The sequence below is a fragment of the Lampetra fluviatilis genome, chromosome 54 (genome assembly GCF_964198595.1).
Source record: "Lampetra fluviatilis chromosome 54, kcLamFluv1.1, whole genome shotgun sequence".
Classification (NCBI taxonomy): domain Eukaryota; kingdom Metazoa; phylum Chordata; class Hyperoartia; order Petromyzontiformes; family Petromyzontidae; genus Lampetra; species Lampetra fluviatilis.
Genome location: NC_136328.1, coordinates 192,263 through 211,957, shown reverse-complemented (window position 1 = coordinate 211,957; position 19,695 = coordinate 192,263). Strand labels below are relative to the sequence as shown.

Sequence of the window (19,695 nt, the reverse complement as noted above, 5' to 3'; positions counted from 1 at the left end):
ATTAGCATCTACCGACCCTATAGTAGTAAGTGCACACATTGGGGTGGGGGGGGGGGAGAAGAGGACATGACACTTTGATGAATTTACCTCAGCGTTGTGTATTTTTTTTGCATTTTGAACGCGAATTAGAAATCCCCCCCCCTCCACCGATGATGCTGATGCGTGTGCGTTGCTAGGGGCAGCCCCTGGGCATCTTTTGCGCTCGTGGAGCGGCGCGAGAAAATAATTAAATAATAAATAGCGCTACATTGCTTATTTAACTACTTTTAAGTTGACGGATGGGAAAACTGAATAGCGCTAGCTCACCCACAGGGCTTATTGCGTGGTACCTGGCTACTTTTTGTAAACGTAAACCCGACGGTTTGCGAGCCAAATCCTTCGCAAGTTGCGTCCACACACATAGATACAGACAGACAGACAAAAAATTATGTTTATAGGTAAGATGATGAATGATGATTGTGAAGATGTAGCTCGACACATGCTCACGCACCACGCACATGTTCACACATTTCCACATGCATCTCGATTCAGTGTTAGGGGTGAGCATTGGGCGTGAATACATTAAGCAGGAGAAGTGATGGAGACGATGGTTTGGTGTTTGAGGTGAAATTTTTGAAAGTATAAATACACAAATGGAGAGTGACTCGGCAACCTTCATTACAAAGATGATGTTGGGGGTATTGAAGGGGGTCACAGGGTTGAGAGGCCCTCTTCAGGTTAAACTGGAGACCCGTGGGAGCGTTTGGGAGGAAAGGGTAAGCTACCTGGAGAGCTGATAGGTGTACAGTACGTGAGGCTGAGCGATTTGACGATGGTGTTGGCAGTCGGGCTGATTAACGTAGCGTGCCATTGGTGAGGTCTGCCTTCGAAAAATACATGGCGATGGACCTTTTTCTGCAGCAAAGACAGTACTTTACAGTACAAGCAGACCACGCAGCATATACAGTGAGGGGAAAAGTATTTGATCCCCTGCTGATTTTGTACATTTGCCCACTGACAGAAATGATCAGTCTATAATTTTAATGGTAGGTTTATTTGAACAGTGAGAGACAGAATAACAACAACAAAATCCAGAAAAACGCATGTCAAAAATGTTATAAATTGATTTGCATTTTAATGAGGGAAATAAGTATTTGGCCCCCTCTCAATCAGAAAGATTTCTGGCTCCCAGGTGTCTTCTATACAGGTAACGAGCTGAGATTAGGAGCACACTCTTAAAAATCTGTGGAGGGAGCTGAAGGTTCTTAAAGGGAGTGCTCCTAATCTCAGCTTGTTACCTGTATAAAAGACACCTGTTCACAGAAGCAATCAATCAGATTCCAAACTCTCCACCATGGCCAAGACCGAAGAGCTCTCCAAGGATGTCAGGGACAAGATTGTAGACCTACACAAGGCTGGAATGGGATACAAGACCATCGCCAAGCAGCTTGGTGAGAAGGTGATAACAGTTGGTGCGATTATTCGCAAATGGAAGACTACACTAAAAAACGTCAATCTCCCTCGGCCTGGGGCTCCATGCAAGATCTCATCTCGTGGAGTTGCAATGATCATGAGAACGGTGAGGAATCAGCCCAGAACTACACGGGAGGATCTTGTCAATGATCTCAAGGCAGCTGGGACCATAGTCATCAAGAAAACAGTTGGTAACACACCGTGAAGGACTGAAATCCTGCAGCGCCCGCAAGGCCCTCCTGCTCAAGAAAGCACGTATACATGCCCGTCTGAAGTTTGCCAATGAACATCTGAATGATTCAGAGGACAACTGGGTGAAAGTGTAGTGGTCAGATGAGACCAAAATGGAGCTCTTTGGCATCAACTCAACTCGCCGTGTTTGGCGGAGGAGGAATGCTGCCTATGACCCCAAGAACACCATCCCCACCATCAAACATGGAGGTGGAAACATTATGCTTTGGGGGTGTTTTTCTGCTAAGGGGACAGGACAACTTCACCGCATCAAAGGGACGATGGACGGGGCCATGTACCGTCAAATTTTGGGTGAGAGCCTCCTTCCCTCAGCCAGGGCATTGAAAATGGGTCGTGGATGGTATTCCAGCATGACAATGACCCAAAACACACGGCCAAGGCAACCAAGGAGTGGCTCAAGAAGAAGCACATTAAGGTCCTGGAGCGGCCTAGCCAGTCTCCAGACCTTAATCCCATAGAAAATCTGTGGAGGGAGCTGAAGGTTCGAGTTGCCAAACGTCAGCCTCGAAACCTTAATGACTTGGAGAAGATCTGCAAAGAGGAGTGGGATAAAACCCCTCCTGAGATGTGTGCAAACCTGGTGGCCAACTACAAGAAACGTTTGACCTCTGTGATTGCCAACAAGGGTTTTGCCACCAAGTACTAAGTCATGTTTTGCAGAGGGGTCAAATACTTATTTCCCTCATTAAAATGCAAATCAATTTATAACATTTTTGACATGCATTTTTCTGGATTTTGTTGTTGTTATTCTGTCTCTCACTTTTCAAATAAACCTACCATTAAAATTATAGACTGATCATTTCTTTGATTTTATCACTTGATATATCTGTACTCGTGATACCCTAGCATCTTCACAGGATATAACTCAAGTGAAATGCAAGCGATGTGGATTAGTTGCTGTTTGTTCCTCATTGGTCCTTGCTGGCCTACTCTCAAAAACATGAACAAAAATAAAATAACAAATCACAACAACATCAACACCAACAACGATTTGACATAAACAGTACCAGAATCAACCACATTAATCACATTAACATCAACAACAAGAATATTGTTTATTTCAATAACAATAAGACATATCAATAACAATATCAAAACAATATCAATGTTAATATCACCAATACCACCCGACAGCCAACTAGTAAGGTTTGTCCCGTAAACAGAACGTGCCAATTCGTTACTAGTACAGCACACCCGTGTGTTGGAGAGTCAATCCACAACACTTACAATCTGAGTATGGTGTTTCGCCAGTAATTACAACTAGCATCATCAGGTGACAGCCAGATTTGTGGAGAAATTCTCCTGTTTTGTTTTTAAATACAGGGATAGATGTGATTACGAGACATGTGAGTCCCTTACGTGCGAAGGCCAAAGGGGGGGGGGGTTAATGAATGTATATACATTGCAATAGTTAGCCATTACCGGTTGGGTTATTCATATGGTAATCAACGCACGTGATGCATGCACATTGTTCTTGTACATGCTGTCGTTTGTGTGCATGACAAAAGCAGTACCTATTATTGTCTGCTTACAGGTAATCACCATCGACATATGGTAACTTGTATAGGGATGCAGTTAAACATTGTATTTACTTGATGATTCGCTTCCAGCACCACTAAGCTTGTAGCTATCCGAAAGGTTAAAATTATTTTTATCTCTCAATTTCGATAGATTCTATAATAAGTCTTGGCCAGTAGTAACTAGTTTTGCACAGAACTTCAACATCAAAATCAATAGAGTGTCCTTGTTGGCACACGTGTTCTGCCACTGCCAACAGTTGTATTTGGGAGTATTTAATATTCCTTTGGTGCTCCTTAAAAACGCTAAGACGCCTATTAGCAACATCAGTAAGAGCAATGCCACAGTCATCATGGACAAAACCACATACAATAACAAAATTCAGGACCTACTTAATGATGGTAGCTATATAAAAATGAAAAGAGATCCCACCAACAGCCTCGTTATGAAAACCAACAATATCATCACCGATTCGACATCTTTAATCGAACCAACCAAGCGGTTTTCCTTAAAACCCTCTGCTGCTAGACCACCCATTGACTCATCCACCTACAAACTGGCCTGATTTCTGTCTGAGACCTTACAACCATTCACTGGTAAGACCACCTCAGCTCTACTTAACTCAGCTCACTTGGTATCGTTAATTAAGGACATCTCACTATCTCCAGGTGATTTGCTCGTTAGTTTCGATGTAGTCCCTTTGTTTACCCAAGTTCGTGTGCCTGACACCATGGCAATCTTTGAAGATTTGGTCCGACAAGGACTGAATGCTGATGTACCGGCCCTGGTGAGACACTGCCTCACCAACACTTCACCTGGAATGGAACATTCTACAAACAAGTTGTAGCCAATGTTTTCATGGAAAAATTTGAGACAGATGCCATCCAGGCATCCACTCTACGTCCGTCCTTGTGGAAGAGATACGTAGATGACACGTTTGTCTTCTGGCCACATGACCGACCAGCTCTGAACCAATTCCTCAACTACATCAATTCCGTACACCCAGCCATCAAATTCACCATAGAGGTGGAAAAGGATGGTAAGCTACATTCTTGGCTGTTTTAATTGAAAAGAGACCAGAAGGCTCAATGGGACACTCTGTCTACAGGAAAGCCACCCATACGGATGCCTATATAAAACCTGATTCCCACCACCATCCATCCCAGAGGAATTCTCTCATCAAAACTCTACACCATAGAGCTCGATGTATTTCCGACCATCATCACCTAGCCAGTGAACTGGAACATGTACACCAAGGTCTCAAGATAAATGGATATTCAGACTACACAATACGTAAAGCTATCACCCCAACCGTTAAGAAAGAACCATCTGAGGACCCAATCAAAATCATCACCTTGCCATACATAGCAGGGGTCACCAAAAGGATTTCCAAAATCATGAGCAAACACAAGATCGAGGTTCGATTTAACACAGTACATAAAATTCGTGATCTGATCCCATCTGTGAAGGATGTGATCCCTGACATGCAGTACCCCGGCGTCTAGACACTAAGCTGTGTCTGCGGCAGTAGTTACATTGGGGAAACTAATTGACATGTCTCAGACCGTTCGTGAACATAAGACAGATCTGAAACATGGTAGGTATATTATTTTACTTTTATTAATTTAAATATTTTACCTACATGACTTTACCGAAAAAACCTAAGAATATGGTAGGACCAATACCTCGGGCGTGGCTGATCATTGTTTTAATGCGGTGGGCTCACACGAAATTGATTTCTCTAAGACGAAGGTACTTTGCAAACCCACTGGCTATCAACAAAAATTAGTTAATGAAGCCATCCATATATACAGACACGGACACAATTTCAACCGAAAAGATGGGTACAAACTGAGCAATCATTGGAAGGACGTTTTCAACCAGTTTAAGTCATTACTGGCTGTGATGTTCCCATCCTACCACCTTCCCATGTTAGTTGTTATTTTCGGCTCTCTGATTTTACGTTAACTGGTTAAATTTCTCACACAGGCACCGTCGCGCGCCGACCTCGAGGTGGCGGCGGCGGCTCTGCGATCTTCTATGAACATGCTAATCTCTCACATTAACATGCTAATCTCTCACATTAACATGCTAATCTCTCACATTAACATGCTAATCTTTCACATTAACATAGCCACCTCAGCGCGCTCGCCGTGGAGGCCGCTCACCGATCTTACATTAACATGCTAATTTTTACCTGGCAGCCCTTCAATTGGTGTAAGACTCACCACTTACATTAACATCAGCTGCCCCGCCCATGCTGCTGACATTTGGGCTGTGCCCATTTCAAACCTTTATAAACAGTTGCCTTTAGAAGCTAACCCCCTTTTCCTGATGACGACCGCTTGTTTTGCGATCGAAACGTCGTAGTTTTTTGTTATTTTCTTTTAACCTAGCTTCGTGACTCCACCGAAAGACCCAAAGAATATGTTAATTTAGTCTCATGCTAATCATTCGTCCTGTCTGACCAACATACCAATTACCACAAGGGCAATTAATCCAGTACACACCTTCTGTTGATAACTTCGGTAATACATCTTCAGTACCAAATATTAGTTTCTGTATTTTATGTACCGTGCCAAATCTGTTTTTCAAAAATCCGCCTCGTTTATCAGTTACTCCCGCAATGTACGGTATTTTAATAGTTTTAATTACTTGGTCAGTTTCAACGCTTGTGCTATTTGATTTGGTTTTGGCATTCAGTGCCCTGTTGATTTGTGCATCATTGTATTTTTAACGACACATTTTTCTTTAACGACACATTTATATTTACGCAATCTAACCCAAAAAAAACCTGTATTATGGATCATATTTGTCGCGAAAGCCTATGTGTTAAAATCACCAACACCACTTGTATAAATATTACCAACACAGCCGTAAAACTATTTTACAACCACAACTCAGAGCACAATGCAACCACAACCATTATAAGAACCATATCCACAACCATAATTATTACATAACCACTACCACTACAATATAATAACAACAGCTGCAATTTAACCATAACCACCACAATATAAACACAACCATAACTACCTCATGTATTGACCCTAAAATCTGGACAATTCCAACTGAGCCCAAGCAAGGGGGGGGGGGTGGGGGGATGGTGAGTAGACATGAGCGTTGACAAATAAATCCATACATTTCTTGTTTCAGCAGGGACATTTACAACAATGTTTTATATATTCGCACACCTTTTACACAATTCCCCGGGAATGACCTCGGCAAGAGATTAGTTTGTTTTATGAATGTTTCCCTCCCTTGTAGCGAGCGTTTGGGAAATCGAGAACGTGACGGACGGACACTTGCACGTAAAATATCGATCACTCTTTAAATTGTATTGTGTATATTTGTGTTTAATTGTGTTTATGTACAGTACATATAAGTACATTCACTCTGACATTGGTATTGGCCAAGCCTTAAAATGCTGAAAAATTACCTGCAATTGCTCAATTTGGATAACACAAAGCAACCTCATCCCCCGTCTGCAAAAACTTGGCAGGACCCTCTTGAGAAAAATTTCGACAAGTGTAATTATGATAAAAGCATTAAACAACACTTTTGAAATATAATGTGTAGAACTCGGGTGTAGTCTGGGGAATGGATTTGTAATTTTAAAGGAGGCTTTAGTCCAGGCCTTCCCCTCCCCAATGCCTGCCCCTGTGCGTGCCTGTGCGCCGGTCCATGACTTGCCCCGGCGTCTTGTAGGAGTAACGCCTTCCGTTTTTTCCCCCCATTGTGTCTTTTCAGTGCCGTGCAAGCCCAGCTGCTTCATGATGCCAGTAGGGTCATGTCCTCTGGTCAATCCTCTCCCTCCTCCTTTTACACAGGGTCAGAGCAAACACCCCTCCTTGCCTCCGACTTCCCCTATGCCCTCCAGTCCTGTGTGCACTGTCTCCATCGCTTGTGTTCACTACCTGTCCCGTTCTCACGCTTGCCTCGTACACGGCTTGAGCTTAGTTGGTAAACTGTGGAAACAAATCGGGCATTGCGTCCATTTTAGAATTGCAGCAAATTGTCAACATCAACATTGACAGTGGTAACACTTGGACCACACAGCAAGAAGAGCCTGGGTTTGATTCCCGACTCGGGCACCTTTCTGTGTGGAGTTTGTATTTCTCCCCCTGTACTGCATGAGTTTCCTCTGGGTTCTCCGGTTTCCTCCCATAGCTTAAAAGAAACAAAACCTTACAATGTAATCGGTATTGGTCAAACATCCCAATGCTGAATTGATTGCCTGCAAATCTCAATTGGGAATACACACAGCAACATCTCCCCCTACTGCAAAAACCTGGCAGGATCCTCTTGCAAAAGGTCTTGAGACTTGTGAAGGCTTTCCTGATTAAACAAGCACAATACTAATAATGCATTACAGCTGTCCCCAAGGAGCGCACGGGAACTTCTGCAACTTTTTTTCTGAACTCACGGTGTTGAAAATGCAACGGTCATATCAGTTGTAAATTTATCATTGAATTCAGTTGTGCGCAACAATATTCTACCGCGCTTGTGTATGTGTGTGTGTCTAAATGTATAGTATGTGGGCAGCGGTGACCCATGGATTCCCAGACGCCCAGTAATGCAAATGCTCGAACTGTGACAGCAGTATCCCTCTGCAGTATTCTGACATGAGCTGGTGGTTTTCTTAAAGAATGGAGCTTCACAGTTTTGTTTTCACGAGGCAAATGAATGGTCTGTCATTTTACTAACTTGCAAGCAATTCATGCATCATCACATGCAGCCGCTGTCATTTTGAATTGCGAGTGTTGACTCCATGCATAAACCCGATTACAAAGCAAGCATAGGAGGTTAGAATCTGCATTTTAGTAGCAAATTGCAGATTATCATTAATGTTTGGAATATATTTTGACATCCTTGAATAATTCATAGTTGGTTTTTGGGTTAGGCCATGTAATGATCTGACCAAATCTGTGGCATTAAGAGCCTTCTATCACCCAACACAGGAAAACAAATTAATTGTCATGTGTACTGGCCAATTGTTGTTGTGTCAGCTCACCAGTGTATCTAATTGCTACATTTGATTTCGAGGATTGTTCTTCAACTAACTGGCGAGGTGAAACCATAATAACTGGTACGTTGTTCAATGCGTGTACACCACGTGATATTCGTTAGTTCCTGTGTCGGGTGGTGGAGGGTTCCTAGCAGCACAGAGTTGTGTGTCGAACCCGGTCCAGAGTCTGCTTGTACTAAATGAATACTGCTGAAATTATGCAATTCCAGAAGGCTGTTAAGCCAATGGATTGAGCAAAAAATACTTCCATTGTTTACGCGGAGAGACGGATATGTGAGCGAAACATACTGCCTGCTTGTAATGTGGTCAGGGAATTTCTTGGTCTCACAAAAAAAATCTATGAATAACATTGGCTGTGAAAACGTACAATGTTAAGCTAAGTTCAAGGATACGGGGGCTATCGCAACATTAACTATTTAGAGAAGGGACAAGGAGAGGAAATTCCCTGTTTCCAAAAGAGGCCTGAATAAAATAAAAGGGAGGTGACATTGACGCCATAAAATGCAGTGCTTGAACCAATTGTAATGGTGTAGCCATGTTCTGCTGATGATGTTGAATTCTCATTTCTGTGTATTTAGAGTGGTTGTGTTTGTAATGCGAGTTGTCCTTCTGTGCACGTTGCCATTGTATTTGTGCCCGAGGTCGCCTTTGAAAAGGTGCTCTCACCTGGTTATGAATATGTTTGTCTTTTTGGAGCATCGATCATGCTAAGTGGTTGGTTCAGCTGTCAGTCTTCTTTGGCAGGTGACGAGTCCAATATAATATGGTATGATATATTTAAATGCATAATACGCACCATTTTATTTTGCTTCTTTACCCAGGAAAGCTTCACTTAAAATTATTTTTCAGGAGAGCCCTGCCTGTTTTTGTCAGTAGGGGGCGATGTTGCTCTGTGCAATCCCAGTTGAGTAATTTGCTGTGTCACGTTTCGAAATTGGCATAGCTGTACTATGTTGCCGGCATACAGTGGCCGCCTCATTTTGAATATTACGGGATCATTTAACGTCCACCGTGAAACAGACGGCACGAGTAGTAGTATTTTACGGTGAATACACCCGCAGTACTAACAAGGGCTGCCTGCCGGATTTTAAAACGCGAACCTCTGCGGCAAGCGGCGAACCGGCTACCGCTCTGCTACATTACCACCGCTACATAGCCAAGGTGTTCTCTGGTTCAGACCTGAAGTAGTATAAGGCGCCGATGGCGCGATCTGCGAGGCGTCGCGGGGCACAACGTGCAGTGTGCGCGCGTGTGCTGCAGGGGGGAGTTCTCCGACCACCTGGAGACGATCGACGCGAGCCTGGACAACCTGCAGGCGCTGCTGTCAAGCCAGCAGCTGAGCTACGAGTCCCTCACTCTGCACGACGTACGAACTCAAGCGCACCCCCCTCCACCCTCACCCCCCCTCCACCCTCACCCCCCTCCACCCACACCCCCCTCCACCCTCACCCCCCTCCACCCTCACCCCCCTCCACCCACACCCCCCTCCACCCACACCCCCCTCCACCCTCACCCCCCTCCACCCTCACCCCCCTCCACCCACACCCCCCTCCACCCTCACCCCCCTCCACCCTCACCCCCCTCCACCCACACCCCCCTCCACCCTCACCCCCCTCCACCCTCACCCCCCTCCACCCTCACCCCCCCTCCACCCACACCCCCCTCCACCCTCACCCCCCTCCACCCTCACCCCCCTCCACCCACACCCCCCTCCACCCACACCCCCCTCCACCCTCACCCCCCCTCCACCCTCACCCCCCTCCACCCACACCCCCCTCCACCCTCACCCCCCTCCACCCTCACCCCCCTCCACCCTCACCCCCCTCCACCCACACCCCCCTCCACCCTCACCCCCCTCCACCCACACCCCCCTCCACCCTCACCCCCCTCCACCCTCACCCCCCTCCACCCACACCCCCCTCCACCCACACCCCCCTCCACCCTCACCCCCCTCCACCCTCACCCCCCTCCACCCTCACCCCCCTCCACCCACACCCCCCTCCACCCTCACCCCCCTCCACCCTCACCCCCCTCCACCCACACCCCCCTCCACCCTCACCCCCCTCCACCCTCACCCCCCTCCACCCACACCCCCCTCCACCCACACCCCCCTCCACCCACACCCCCCTCCACCCTCACCCCCCTCCACCCTCACCCCCCTCCACCCTCACCCCCCTCCACCCACACCCCCCTCCACCCTCACCCCCCTCCACCCTCACCCCCCTCCACCCACACCCCCCTCCACCCTCACCCCCCTCCACCCTCACCCCCCTCCACCCTCACCCCCCTCCACCCTCACCCCCCTCCACCCGCACCCCCCTCCACCCGCACCCCCCTCCACCCTCACCCCCCTCCACCCGCACCCCCGTCCACCCTCACCCCCCTCCACCCTCACCCCCCTCCACCCTCACCCCCCTCCACCCTCACCCCCCTCCACCCGCACCCCCCTCCACCCGCACCCCCTCCACCCTCACCCCCCTCCACCCTCACCCCCCTCCACCCACACCCCCCTCCACCCACACCCCCCTCCACCCGCACCCCCCTCCACCCGCACCCCCCTCCACCCCCACCCCCCTCCACCCGCACCCCCCTCCACCCGCACCGCCCTCCACCCGCACCCCCCTCCACCCTCACCCCCCTCCACCCTCACCCCCCCCACCCACACCCCCCTCCACCCTCACCTCCCTCCACCCACACCCCCCTCCACCCTCACCCCCCTCCACCCACACCCCCCTCCACCCACACCCCCCTCCACCCTCACCCCCCTCCACCCGCACCCCCCTCCGCCCACACCCCCCTCCACCCTCACCCCCCTCCACCCTCACCCCCCTCCACCCACACCCCCCTCCACCCACACCCCCCTCCACCCACACCCCCCTCCACCCTCACCCCCCTCCACCCTCACCCCCCTCCACCCTCACCCCCCTCCACCCACACCCCCCTCCACCCTCACCCCCCTCCACCCTCACCCCCCTCCACCCACACCCCCCTCCACCCTCACCCCCCTCCACCCTCACCCCCCTCCACCCTCACCCCCCTCCACCCTCACCCCCCTCCACCCGCACCCCCCTCCACCCGCACCCCCCTCCACCCTCACCCCCCTCCACCCGCACCCCCGTCCACCCTCACCCCCCTCCACCCTCACCCCCCTCCACCCTCACCCCCCTCCACCCTCACCCCCCTCCACCCGCACCCCCCTCCACCCGCACCCCCTCCACCCTCACCCCCCTCCACCCTCACCCCCCTCCACCCACACCCCCCTCCACCCACACCCCCCTCCACCCTCACCCCCCTCCACCCGCACCCCCCTCCACCCGCACCCCCCTCCACCCCCACCCCCCTCCACCCGCACCCCCCTCCACCCGCACCGCCCTCCACCCGCACCCCCCTCCACCCTCACCCCCCTCCACCCTCACCCCCCTCCACCCACACCCCCCTCCACCCTCACCTCCCTCCACCCACACCCCCCTCCACCCTCACCCCCCTCCACCCACACCCCCCTCCACCCACACCCCCCTCCACCCTCACCCCCCTCCACCCGCACCCCCCTCCGCCCTCACCCCCCTCCGCCCGCACCCCCCTCCGCCCTCACCCCCCTCCGCCCTCACCCCCCTCCACCCTCACCCCCCTCCACCCTCACCCCCCTCCGCCCACACCCCCCTCCACCCTCACCCCCCTCCACCCTCACCCCCCTCCACCCACACCCCCCTCCACCCACACCCCCCTCCACCCTCACCCCCCTCCACCCTCACCCCCCTCCACCCTCACCCCCCTCCACCCTCACCCCCCTCCACCCTCACCCCCCTCCACCCTCACCCCCCTCCACCCTCACCCCCCTCCACCCTCACCCCCCTCCACCCACACCCCCCTCCACCCTCACCCCCCTCCACCCTCACCCCCCTCCACCCACACCCCCCTCCACCCTCACCCCCCTCCACCCTCACCCCCCTCCACCCACACCCCCCTCCACCCTCACCCCCCTCCACCCTCACCCCCCTCCACCCTCACCCCCCTCCACCCTCACCCCCCTCCACCCGCACCCCCCTCCACCCGCACCCCCCTCCACCCGCACCCCCCTCCACCCGCACCCCCCTCCACCCGCACCCCCGTCCACCCTCACCCCCCTCCACACGCACCCCCCTCCACCCGCACCGCCCTCCACCCGCACCCCCCTCCACCCTCACCCCCCTCCACCCTCACCCCCCTCCACCCTCACCCCCCTCCACCCGCACCCCCCTCCACCCGCACCCCCTCCACCCTCACCCCCCTCCACCCTCACCCCCCTCCACCCACACCCCCCTCCACCCACACCCCCCTCCACCCTCACCCCCCTCCACCCGCACCCCCCTCCACCCGCACCCCCCTCCACCCGCACCCCCCTCCACCCCCACCCCCCTCCACCCGCACCCCCCTCCACCCGCACCGCCCTCCACCCGCACCCCCCTCCACCCTCACCCCCCTCCACCCTCACCCCCCTCCACCCACACCCCCCTCCACCCTCACCTCCCTCCACCCACACCCCCCTCCACCCTCACCCCCCTCCACCCACACCCCCCTCCACCCACACCCCCCTCCACCCTCACCCCCCTCCGCCCGCACCCCCCTCCGCCCGCACCCCCCTCCGCCCGCACCCCCCTCCGCCCTCACCCCCCTCCGCCCTCACCCCCCTCCGCCCGCACCCCCCTCCACCCTCACCCCCTCCACCCTCACCCCCCTCCACCCACACCCCCTCCACCCTCACCCCCCTCCACCCACACCCCCCTCCACCCACACCCCCCTCCACCCTCACCCCCCTCCACCCGCACCCCCCTCCACCCGCACCCCCCTCCACCCGCACCCCCCTCCACCCGCACCCCCCTCCACCCTCACCCCCCTCCACCCGCACCCCCCTCCACCCTCACCCCCCTCCACCCGCACCCCCCTCCACCCGCACCCCCCTCCACCCTCACCCCCCTCCACCCGCACCCCCCTCCACCCGCACCCCCCTCCACCCGCACCCCCCTCCACCCTCACCCCCCTCCACCCTCACCCCCCTCCACCCACACCCCCCTCCACCATCACCCCCCTCCACCCACACCCCCCTCCACCCTCACCCCCCTCCACCCTCACTCCCCTCCACCCACACCCCCCTCCACCCTCACCCCCCTCCACCATCACCCCCCTCCACCCACACCCCCCTCCACCCTCACCCCCCTCCACCCTCACCCCCCTCCACCCGCACCCCCCTCCACCCGCACCCCCCTGCACCCGCACCTTCCTCCACCCTCACCCCCCTCCACCCACATCCCCCTCCACCCTCACCCCCCTCCACCCACACCCCCCTCCACCCTCACCCCCCTCCACCCTCACCCCCCTCCACCCACACCCCCCTCCACCCTCACCCCCCTCCACCCACACCCCCCTCCACCCTCACCCCCCTCCACCCTCACCCCCCTCCACCCGCACCCCCCTCCACCCGCACCCCCCTCCACCCACACCCCCCTCCACCCTCACCCCCCTCCACCCACACCCCCCTCCACCCTCACCCCCCTCCACCCACACCCCCCTCCACCCTCACCCCCCTCCACCCTCACCCCCCTCCACCCTCACCCCCCTCCACCCACACCCCCCTCCACCCTCACCGCCCTCCACCCTCACCCCCCTCCACCCGCACCCCCCTCCACCCGCACCCCCCTCCACCCACACCCCCCTCCACCCGCACCCCCCTCCACCCGCACCCCCCTCCACCCTCACCCCCCTCCACCCGCACACCCCTCCACCCGCACCCCCCTCCACCCGCACCCCCCTCCACCCTCACCCCCCTCCACCCTCACCCCCCTCCACCCGCACCCCCCTCCACCCGCACCCCCCTCCACCCTCACCCCCCTCCACCCGCACCCCCCTCCACCCGCACCGCCCTCCACCCGCACCCCCCTCCACCCACACCCCCCTCCACCCTTACCCCCCTCCACCCTCACCCCCCTCCACCCACACCCCCCTCCACCCTCACCCCCCTCCACCCACACCTCCCTCCACCCACACCCCCCTCCACCCACACCCCCCTCCACCCTCATCCCCCTCCACCCACACCCCCCTCCACCCTCACCCCCCTCCACCCGCACCCCCCTCCACCCGCACCCCCTCCACCCGCACCCCCCTCCACCCGCACCACCCTCACCCCCCTCCACCCGCACCCCCCTCCACCCGCACCCCCCTCCACCCTCACCCCCCTCCACCCGCACCCCCCTCCACCCGCACCGCCCTCCACCCACACCCCCCTCCACCCACACCCCCCTCCACCCTCACCCCCCTCCACCCTCACCCCCCTCCACCCTCACCCCCCTCCACCCACACCCCCCTCCACCCACACCCCCCTCCACCCACACCCCCCTCCACCCTCATCCCCCTCCACCCACACCCCCCTCCACCCACACCCCCCTCCACCCTCACCCCCCTCCACCCACACCCCCCTCCACCCTCACCCCCCTCCACCCACACCCCCCTCCACCCTCACCCCCCTCCACCCTCACCCCCCTCCACCCTCACCCCCCTCCACCCACACCCCCCTCCACCCTCACCCCCCTCCACCCACACCCCCCTCCACCCTCACCCCCCTCCACCCTCACCCCCCTCCACCCACACCCCCCTCCACCCACACCCCCCTCCACCCACACTCCCCTCCACCCTCACCCCCCTCCACCCTCACCACCCTCCACCCACACCCCCCTCCACCCTCACCCCCCTCCACCCGCACCCCCCTCCACCCGCATCCCCCTCCACCCTCACCCCCCTCCACCCACACCCCCCTCCACCCGCACCCCCCTCCACCCGCACCTCCCTCCACCCGCACCCCCCTCCACCCTCACCCCCCTCCACCCGCACCCCCCTCCACCCGCACCCCCCTCCACCCGCACCCCCCTCCACCCGCACCCCCCTCCACCCTCACCCCCCTCCACCCGCACCCCCCTCCACCCGCACCCCCCTCCACCCGCACCCCCCTCCACCCGCACCGCCCTCCACCCGCACCCCCCTCCACCCGCACCCCCCTCCACCCTCACCCCCCTCCACCCACACCCCCCTCCACCCTCACCCCCCTCCACCCACACCCCCCTCCACCCACACCCCCCTCCACCCACACCCCCCTCCACCCTCACCCCCCTCCACCCACACCCCCCTCCACCCTCACCCCCCTCCACCCACACCCCCCTCCACCCTCACCCCCCTCCACCCACACCCCCCTCCACCCTCACCCCCCTCCACCCGCACCCCCCTCCACCCTCACCCCCCTCCACCCGCACCTCCCTCCACCCGCACCCCCCTCCACCCGCACCCCCCTCCACCCTCACCCCCCTCCACCCACACCCCCCTCCACCCTCACCGCCCTCCACCCGCACCCCCCTCCACCCGCACCGCCCTCCACCCGCACCCCCCTCCACCCACACCCCCCTCCACCCTTACCCCCCTCCACCCTCACCCCCCTCCACCCACACCCCCCTCCACCCTCACCCCCCTCCACCCACACCTCCCTCCACCCACACCCCCCTCCACCCACACCCCCCTCCACCCTCATCCCCCTCCACCCACACCCCCCTCCACCCTCAACCCCCTCCACCCGCACCCCCCTCCACCCGCACCCCCTCCACCCGCACCCCCCTCCACCCGCACCACCCTCACCCCCCTCCACCCGCACCCCCCTCCACCCGCACCCCCCTCCACCCTCACCCCCCTCCACCCGCACCCCCCTCCACCCGCACCGCCCTCCACCCGCACCCCCCTCCACCCACACCCCCCTCCACCCGCATCCCCCTCCACCCTCACCCCCCTCCACCCACACCCCCCTCCACCCGCACCCCCCTCCACCCGCACCTCCCTCCACCCGCACCCCCCTCCACCCTCACCCCCCTCCACCCGCACCCCCCTCCACCCGCACCCCCCTCCACCCGCACCCCCCTCCACCCGCACCCCCCTCCACCCTCACCCCCCTCCACCCGCACCCCCCTCCACCCGCACCCCCCTCCACCCGCACCCCCCTCCACCCGCACCGCCCTCCACCCGCACCCCCCTCCACCCGCACCCCCCTCCACCCGCACCCCCCTCCACCCTAACCCCCCTCCACCCTCACCCCCCTCCACCCTCACCCCCCTCCACCCACACCCCCCTCCACCCACACCCCCCTCCACCCTCACCCCCCTCCACCCACACCCCCCTCCACCCTCACCCCCCTCCACCCGCACCCCCCTCCACCCGCACCCCCCTCCACCCTCACCCCCTCCACCCGCACCTCCCTCCACCCGCACCCCCCTCCACCCACACCCCCCTCCACCCTCACCCCCCTCCACCCACACCCCCCTCCACCCTCACCGCCCTCCACCCGCACCCCCCTCCACCCTCACCCCCCTCCACCCTCACCCCCCTCCACCCGCACCCCCCTCCACCCTCACCCCCCTCCACCCTCACCGCCCTCCACCCGCACCGCCCTCCACCCTCACCCCCCTCCACCCTCACCCCCCTCCACTCTCACCTCCCTCCACTCTCACCCCCCTCCACCCACACCCCCCTCCACCCGCACCGCCCTCCACCCGCACCGCTCTCCACCCGCACCCCCCTCCACCCTCACCGCCCTCCACCCGCACCCCCCTCAACCCTCACCCCCCTCCACCCTCACCGCCCTCCACCCGCACCCCCCTCCACCCTCACCCCCCTCCACCCTCACCCCCCTCCACCCTCACCGCCCTCCACCCGCACCCCCCTCCACCCGCACCGCCCTCCACCCGCACCCCCCTCCACCCTCACCCCCCTCCACCCTCACCGCCCTCCACCCGCACCCCCCTCCACCCTCACCCCCCTCCACCCTCACCGCCCTCCACCCGCACCCCCCTCCACCCACACCCCCTCCACCCTCACCCCCCTCCACCCACACCCCCCTCCACCCTCACCCCCCTCCACCCACACCCCCCTCCACCCTCACCCCCCTCCACCCTCACCCCCCTCCACCCTCACCCCCCTCCACCCACACCCCCCTCCACCCTCACCCCCCTCCACCCACACCCCCCTCCACCCTCACCCCCCTCCACCCTCACCCCCCTCCACCCACACCCCCCTCCACCCACACCCCCCTCCACCCTCACCCCCCTCCACCCACACCCCCCTCCACCCACACCCCCCTCCACCCTCACCCCCCTCCACCCGCACCCCCCTCCACCCGCATCCCCCCTCCACCCTCACCCCCCTCCACCCGCACCCCCCTCCACCCGCACCCCCCTCCACCCGCACCCCCCTCCACCCGCACCCCCCTCCACCCTCACCCCCCTCCACCCGCACCCCCCTCCACCCGCACCCCCCTCCACCCGCACCCCCCTCCACCTGCACCCCCCTCCACCCGCACCCCCCTTTACCCTCACCCCCCTCCACCCGCACCCCCCTCCACCCGCACCCCCCTCCACCCGCACCCCCCTCCACCCGCACCGCCCTCCACCCGCACCCCCCCTCCACCCGCACCCCCCTCCACCCTCACCCCCCTCCACCCACACCCCCCTCCACCCTCACCCCCCTCCACCCACACCCCCCTCCACCCACACCCCCCTCCACCCACACCCCCCTCCACCCTCACCCCCCTCCACCCACACCCCCCTCCACCCTCACCCCCCTCCACCCGCACCCCCCTCCACCCGCACCCCCCTCCACCCTCACCCCCTCCACCCGCACCCCCCTCCACGCTCACCTCCCTCCACCCGCACCCCCCTCCACCCACACCCCCTTCCACCCTCACCGCCCTCCACCCGCACCCCCCTCCACCCTCACCCCCCTCCACCCTCACCCCCCTCCACCCGCACCCCCCTCCACCCTCACCCCCCTCCACCCTCACCGCCCTCCACCCGCACCGCCCTCCACCCTCACCCCCCTCCACCCTCACCCCCCCTCCACTCTCACCTCCCTCCACTCTCACCCCCCTCCACCCACACCCCCCTCCACCCGCACCGCCCTCCACCCGCACCGCTCTCCACCCGCACCCCCCTCCACCCTCACCGCCCTCCACCCGCACCCCCCTCAACCCTCACCCCCCTCCACCCTCACCGCCCTCCACCCGCACCCCCCTCCACCCTCACCCCCCTCCACCCTCACCCCCCTCCACCCTCACCGCCCTCCACCCGCACCCCCCTCCACCCGCACCGCCCTCCACCCGCACCGCCCTCCACCCTCACCCCCCTCCACCCTCACCGCCCTCCACCCGCACCCCCCTCCACCCTCACCCCCCTCCACCCTCACCGCCCTCCACCCGCACCCCCCTCCACCCTCACCCCCCTCCACCCTCACCCCCCTCCACCCTCACCGCCCTCCACCCGCACCCCCCTCCACCCTCACCCCCCTCCACCCTCACCGCCCTCCACCCGCACCCCCCTCCACCCGCACCGCCCTCCACCCGCACCGCCCTCCACCCACACCCCCCTCCACCCACACCCCCCTCCACCCACACCCCCCTCCACCCTCACCCCCCTCCACCCTCACCCCCCTCCACCCTCACCCCCCTCCACCCACACCCCCCCTCCACCCTCACCCCCCTCCACCCTCACCCCCCTCCACCCTCACCCCCCTCCACCCTCACCGCCCTCCACCCGCACCCCTTTCCACCCTCACCCCCCTCCACCCTCACCCCCCTCCACCCGCACCGCCCTCCACCCGCACCCCCCTCCACCCGCACCGCCCTCCACCCGCACCGCCCTTCACCCTCACCCCCCTCCACCCTCACCCCCCTCCACCCTCACCCCCCTCCACCCGCACCCCCCTCCACCCGCACCGCCCTCCACCCGCACCGCCCTCCACCCGCACCGCCCTCCACCCACACCCCCCTCCACCCTCACCCCCCTCCACCCACACCCCCTTCCACCCTCACCGCCCTCCACCCGCACCCCCCTCCACCCTCGCCCCCCTCCACCCTCACCACCCTCCACCCGCACCCCCCTCCACCCTCACCCCCCTCCACCCTCACCACCCTCCACCCGCACCCCCCTCCACCCGCACCGCCCTCCACCCACACCCCCCTCCACCCACACCCCCCTCCACCCTCACCCCCCTCCACCCTCACCACCCTCCACCCGCACCCCCCTCCACCCGCACCGCCCTCCACCCGCACCCCCTTCCACCCACACCCCCCTCCACCCACACCCCCCTCCACCCTCACCCCCCTCCACCCTCACCCCCCTCCACCCTCACCCCCCTCCACCCTCACCCCCCTCCACCCTCACCACCCTCCACCCGCACCCCCCCTCCACCCGCACCGCCCTCCACCCACACCCCCCTCCACCCACACCCCCCTCCACCCACACCCCCCTCCACCCTCACCCCCCTCCACCCTCACCACCCTCCACCCGCACCCCCCTCCACCCGCACCGCCCTCCACCCACACCCCCCTCCACCCACACCCCCCTCCACCCACACCCCCTTCCACCCTCACCCCCCTCCAC

General features: G+C 60.3%; 1 protein-coding gene across 3 annotated transcripts in view; it reads left to right on the top strand.

The window, feature by feature from the left end:
* HSF1 (heat shock transcription factor 1) overlaps window positions 1-19,695 on the top strand; it is a 70,230-nt gene that overhangs the window by 47,562 nt on the left and 2,973 nt on the right. For 2 of the 3 annotated variants that reach the window (XM_078879469.1, XM_078879471.1), the window contains exons 10-11: window positions 6,976-7,056; window positions 9,515-9,620. In XM_078879469.1, the coding sequence (XP_078735595.1) occupies window positions 6,976-7,056; window positions 9,515-9,620 (187 nt within the window). The remainder of the gene's footprint in view (window positions 1-6,975; window positions 7,057-9,514; window positions 9,621-19,695) is intronic. The other variant, XM_078879470.1, reaches the window with a different exon arrangement.